The 6,686-nt window shown below is 36.6% G+C and overlaps 1 protein-coding gene across 1 annotated transcript in view; it reads right to left on the minus strand.

Annotated features, from left to right (window-relative positions):
* Positions 1 to 6,491: 6,491 nt before the first annotated feature.
* LOC113076385 (uncharacterized) overlaps positions 6,492 to 6,686 on the minus strand; it is a 2,996-nt gene continuing 2,801 nt past the window's right edge. The window contains exon 8 of the mRNA XM_026249029.1: positions 6,492 to 6,686. This exon is cut by the window's right edge and continues 78 nt beyond it. Within this exon, the coding sequence (XP_026104814.1) occupies positions 6,492 to 6,686 (195 nt within the window).

Raw genomic sequence — 6,686 nt, forward strand, 5'->3', positions numbered from 1 at the left:
CTTAGAGGATCTGTTGATACGTTACATGTCAACAATAATGGTAACTTCCTAAAAGAGGTGGGATTACTAGCGAAGTTTGATCCTGTTTTAAAAGAGCATGTACGACGCATTGACAGTGGAGCAAATCACACAACATATTTAGGGAAAACAGTACAAAATGAGCTTATCGCTTGCATCAGTGACACCATTCTCCATACAATTATTGTTCAAATCAAGGAGTCAAAGTATTTTTCCCTGATTTTGGACTGCACTCCAGATGTCAGCCACCAGGAGCAGATGTCTTTTGTGATCCGTACAGTCGACCTAAAAAACACACCAGAAATCAGAGAGTACTTCCTGGGGTTCCTATTAGCCCATGAATCAACTGGACTCGGCTTATCCACACTGATTCTAAGAAGGCTAGAGGAGCTGAATATCCCCTTTGAGGACTGCAGAGGACAGTCTTATGACAATGGTGCCAACATGAAAGGCCGAAATAAAGGGACACAGGCCAGGCTGTTGAAGAAGAATCCTCGAGCTCTCTATGTACCTTGTGCAGCCCACACATTAAATCTGATGGTGGCAGATTCAGCCAAGGGGTCAATGGATGCTACTAACTTCTTTGGAGTGGTGCAGAAATTGTACACCTTATTTGCAGCTGCGTCCCAGAGGTGGGCCATCTTAAAAGATCATGTGGACCTCGGACCTCACTGTCAAGGCCTGGAGTGAAACAAGGTGGGAAAGCCGAATTAACAGCATTGAGCCTTTACGCTTCCACACCGTCAAAGTCAGGGAAGCTTTGCTTGAGGTGAGGGAAAAGACAAATGACCCTATGATTAGAATTGAGACCCAGTCCCTGGCTGAAGAAATTGGATCATTTAGGTTCCAGATCTGCACAGTTGTCTGGTATGACATTCTATCAAAAATTAACACAGTTAGCAAACTCCTTCAGTCCATCAACATGCAGCTGGACATAGCAGTAAGTCTCATAAATAAAACCAAAGCATCTCTAAAGACCTACAGGGCAACTGGGTTTGTAGATGCTCAGACCACTGCAAAAGAGCTCTGTGAAAACATGAATGTTGAGGCAGTGCTGAAAGAAAAGAGGCTGCGAAGTACAAAGAAGCACTTTACCTATGAGGCAGCTGACGAGGTAGTGATCACTGCAATGAAGAGACTGGAAACAGGATTTTTCAATGTTGTGGTGGACTGTAGCATCCAGTCTTTGGAGGACCGATTCAAGTCAATGGTGGAAGTAAATGATAAATTCGGAGTGCTCCTGAACTTCCACAAACTGGATGAAGAGTTACTTAAAGAACAATGTGCCCAGCTCGGAAAAACACTCACCTGCGGAGAAGAGGAAGATATTGATTGGAGAGAGCTACACAGCAAAATCCCCAGTGTTAATTTAACACTCTTGAGTGTGGACTCATATAAACACTAAAGCAGTGTTAAAAGTAACACTGAAGCAGAGTTGAAGTTAATGAGATAATTAAGAAGTTAATTGAGTTATGATCGAGCATTATTGAAGACACCTGATGTTAACAAGCAGAATCACCAAACGAGAAAATCACAATTTGTGTATCACCATTATAGTGGTCAATGTTTGATTTAGTTGGGATCTTGACCCTTCACTTATTATTTTTAGATTTTATGTGGCTGTGGTGACTGAATTATATCATACAGACAGACCACAGCAGGGGAAATCATGTGTGCTATTTATTGTGGTTTGAGCTATTTGTTATAGAGTTTCTTTACTGCATACATAAATTAAGTGAAAAGGAAAAGTAAGCAACCCAGCATTTGTGACATAGTATGACATGTTTTTAATAGTTAGTTCAACGTAAAAAAAGAAATCTTTTGTTTAGACACACAGACATCAGGAATCAGCGTGAGCATCACAACAATGGTGACCATCAAAAAAGCATGTTGTAGCCAATAAAAACTCATCCATGGCTCCCATCATGCATTGCGGCATGAATAAATTATGAGCTGAACTGTCTTTTTAACTTTTTATTCTAACTATATTTTATTTTTGCTGTTTTAATTTTCATTTTTTGTATCTAGTTTTGTGATGTTCAGAGTTGGTCTGTTTATCTGAATATGCTGTTTGTCACCGTTGTTGAGATTCATACACTGATTATTGTTATCTGTGTGTGCCTAAAATTAAAATTCTTTAATAAAAAAAAAATCAGAATCACTTGCAAGAGATACCTACAAAATGTATAGAAAATACAGATTTTTTTCATTGTGGAATCAAAGCTGTGACAATCAATATGGAAGTTTTACTTTGAGAAAAGACTGTAAATGAGTTCAGTGACTCATGTCAAACAACGATTACATTAAAACATAATCATCAACACGCGATGATGATTTTTGCTCTTGGTTTGACAAACAAACTTTAAAAGTAAAAAGTTACAAGCCAAGATCCCAGCTAAAGCAAACACTGAACACTATAATGGTGACACACAAATTGTGATTTTTCTCGGTTGGTGATTCTGCTTGTTAACATCAGGTGTCTTCAATAATGCTCAATCATAACTCAATTAACTTCTTAATTATCTCATTAACTTCAACTCTGCTTCAGTGTTACTTTTAACACTGCTTCAGTGTTTATATGAGTCCACACTCAGAGTGTTAAATTAACACTGGGGATTTTGCTGTGTAGCCATGGAGATGCAGAGCCTTCCAGAGCTTCCCAAAGAAGTCACGACAGTGTTGGAGCTTCTTATTTATATACATGAAAGGGGGCTGTGTGAGTTATACCCAAATCTTTGGGTAGCACTGAGGATAGCCTGCACTCTTCCAGTGACAGTGGCAACTGCAGAGATAAGCTTCTCTAAGCTTAAACTCATAAAAACCTTCCTGAGGTCCTCCATGTGTCAGGAACGCCTGAGCGGAATGGCAATGATTAGCATCAATCACTAGATAGGCAGTCAGATCTCATATGATGAGGTTATAAATGACTTTGCATCCAGGAAGGCAAGAAGCAGAGGTGGAAAGTCCAGGGGCCAAAGAGTAAAAGTCCTGCCATATTTTTGTTCCACCCATGAACTCATCAGCCGATTTCACCAGAGGAGGAACCAAGTCATTCCTTCCAAGTCACAAACGAGTCTTGAGTCAAATCCCAAGTCCTCAAAGAGTTAAAGTTAATGAGATAATTAAGTGACTAATTAAATGAAGATGCATTAATGATTAACACCTGCTGTTATTGAGAATTACAGAGGATCAGATGGTGATGTTTTATGTACCCTATGCCAAGGGTACAAAAGCTGTAACCTTGAGGGTACACTCTCAGAAAATAAAGTACATAATTGTACCTTTAGGGGTACAATAGCTTGTCACTGGTGCTGTACCCTTGTGATTTTTACCTTAAGAGACCAGTTTTGTACAGAGGTGGGAAGTCCAGGGGCCAAAGAGTAAAAGTCCAGCAGCTGATTTCACCAGAGGAACCAAGTCATTCCTTCCAAGTCACAAATGACTCTCAAGTTAAATCCCAAGTCCTCAAAGAGTTAAAGTTGATTGTGCATTAGTGATGAACACCTGCTGTTATTGAGAATTACAGAGGATCAGATGTGGATGTTTTATTGGTTAAAAATATGCCACCATCATGGAGATCAGTGTTTGGTTTAATTGTGCTCTTGAACCTTGACTTGTTGTACTAGATCTTTCTCTGTAGCTCTGCATGGGTTGTTGTGGAGAAGACAGAACTGTGACATGTGAAAAACATATAGTTACAATGAGCTGGTTTAACTAAATCTCAAATATTTTTGTCTTCTTTCTTATCACATGTCTAGGTTTTGAATAATTCCAGTGAAACTACAGCATGCACACAAAAAAAGCATTGCTCTAATATTTACAGGATATGGATATTTTTTTTATTTGTAACACATATAAAAGTTTGAACTCCAGTGCTTTTTAGACACACACAGATATCAAGAACCAGCATATGAATCTCTACAATGGTTACAATCAACAAAATGCTTCATGTTGCAATACATGAATTACTCCCATAATGCACCGCAGTATGAATAATAATTTTCACCACTGTTGAGGATCACATGATAAATGTTCATGGCTAAATGCCTAAATCAATTTTTTTTTTCTTAATATTAAAGTGTTATAAAGCATTATATGGTGGCATTTGCATAATGAGATTTCTCTCTTTTTTGTGAAAGTGACATACAGTTAAGTGTGGTGACCCGTACTCAGAAATCATATTCTGTATTTAACCCATCCAAAGTGCACAGACAGAGCAGCGAATTCACAGCAGTTCTCTCTAACAACTAAACCACGAACTCTTCTCATATAATCAAGAAATTTAATCAAGATCATACAGTCATCAAAAGCATAAGTCACCTGCTAGATCAAGAGTTGTATCAGCATTGCACAAATGTTTGCTGCAAAACAATAATGCAATTGTATAGAAGCAAATTTGTAAAAACCGCTTAAAGACTCAAGATATCAACTGAAGCAAATACTCACCACAATTATGGTGGCAAAGTTTTTTTTATTTTTTTTAATTGATTTCATCCAAGGCTGTGCTTAAAGTCAGTTGTAGTTCTTGTGTTTCTCTTTTCTTCTGTGATGTTGATTGTAAACAGCAGGTGTTCATCACTAATGCATCTTCATTTAATTAGTCACTTAATTATCTCTTTAGCTTTAACTCTTTGAGGACTTGGGATTTGACTCAAGACTCGTTTGTGACTTGGAAGGAATGACTTGGTTCCTCCTCTGGTGAAATCGGCTGATGAGTTCATGGGTGGAACAAAAATATGGCAGGACTTTTACTCTTTGGCCCCTGGACTTCCCACCTCTGTCAAACACAAACCTCTAAAATATGCAATACTTTTCATTTTCGAAGAGCTGGTTTTGTTCTGTTATGTAAGATAAATGTTTCTGACTGTCAGACGCACAGAGATTTCTGATAAAGCATGTTTTATTAACTTTATTTGATAACATAATTTATAACTAACTGTACAATTAAACGTAATATATGGTAGGTTTGCCTTAAATAAAAGATCGCTGTTTGCATTCATGTGCGTTTTTATCTGTTTATTTGTTTGTGAAAGATCTGCAGCATAAATCATTATCTGTCTATGAGCAGCCATGTATATATTGTTATTTTTTTGCATTAATTATCAGATTAAACAGATATTAAAATTAGTCACGTATTTTTTACTGTGTAAAATGATAAAATATGTTGTGAAAATAATGATGAAACAGACTGATGTATATGTACAATTGAGAAATGGATACTTCTGAAGATAAATCGCAGCCCACGTCTCACGAGGTAAATATTTAATATATATATATATAAAAAATAATAATAATGCAAACATTTTCGAGAAATAAGTAATTTGTACATTTACATATTTGGTGAGATAAAATACATTATATAGCTGTGTATACACACCATGAGTTCAACTTTCATCTCACAGTAGTGAACATTAGTGTATTTAATTCTTTTACCAGACCCAAACATAGACAAGTTTCAAATCCACTGGCTCAGTTAACATTTGTAGTATAGTGATAATAGCAGTGTATATCTTATTTGCATATGAAGTGATATTATAAATCCTGTAAACATAGAAGGTAATATTTGGACTTCTCCGGTTCTCTGCACTGACTTTAAGCACAACCGGAAATATCTACGCACACACTCGCAAGACCGGAAATCCAAGATGGCGGAGATATGCAACTAGCCCATAGAGTCTGGCTGCAGACATGATGCACTCTCAGCCGCGCATGCGCACTTAACACACATGCACTGTCAGCCGCACGCATGCGCTTTGAGGACATGCACGCTCAGGCACACGCATTCAAATGTAAATAAAAAGTTTTTCACGAGGTGAAATCCTATTTTAAAAAGGTGGAGATTAATTTTTTTAAGAGTACCATTAAGTCTGGTGGCTAGGTCACGGCTCGGATTTATATAAAATTAAGACTTTGTTCAACAACTACACTAAAAATGTCCGATTGCTTTGCATATGTAACGTTACCTACGTAGATGGTCCGCATATTGGCAAGATACATTATTAATGGAAATACATTATTAAAAACTTATTCCGACCTGAAATGAATTGCATTCACATAGTAATTAAACTGAAATCAAAAAGAAAAAAAAAATGCCTATTTATATTTCTTAATTGTAGGAATGACAAATTTTATGTCATTGTAAAACTTAATATTGAATTATTAAATTACTGATTAACAAGCACCTGTTTATATTCCTTCATTGTAAAATGAAAGATGTATATAACATTTAATAATGAATTATTAAATCATTAGTTAACAAGTCTCCTAGTCACAGCCAATGATGATATTCTTTCCAAAACTGACACACCATAAAATAAGACACACACAGCAGTTGGTGATTGTTGACTTTAATAAATAATAAAACATAAAAACATGGTGTTGCATGTGGGTTTTTCACATTTACTGTAGTTGAATAATTTTACTACGTAAAATAAATTAAATGTTACGGGACTATAAAAATATAAAACTGTCTTTCAATTTTGTGTTCGACAAAAAATTTGCAGATGCATTTTGTCCACCACATTATCTAAAAATGCATGCATGTCTTGCATAAATTCAAAAACAAATGTCAGTGGCTCTACAAGATCGTCCTTGCTGAACTCGTCACAGAACAATGGTTCCAAGGCCTCAGCAGCTTCTTCATCCTCCATGCACAGTATACCAGGAAG

This window comes from Carassius auratus, unplaced genomic scaffold, assembly GCF_003368295.1.
Source record: "Carassius auratus strain Wakin unplaced genomic scaffold, ASM336829v1 scaf_tig00020284, whole genome shotgun sequence".
Taxonomy (NCBI): domain Eukaryota; kingdom Metazoa; phylum Chordata; class Actinopteri; order Cypriniformes; family Cyprinidae; genus Carassius; species Carassius auratus.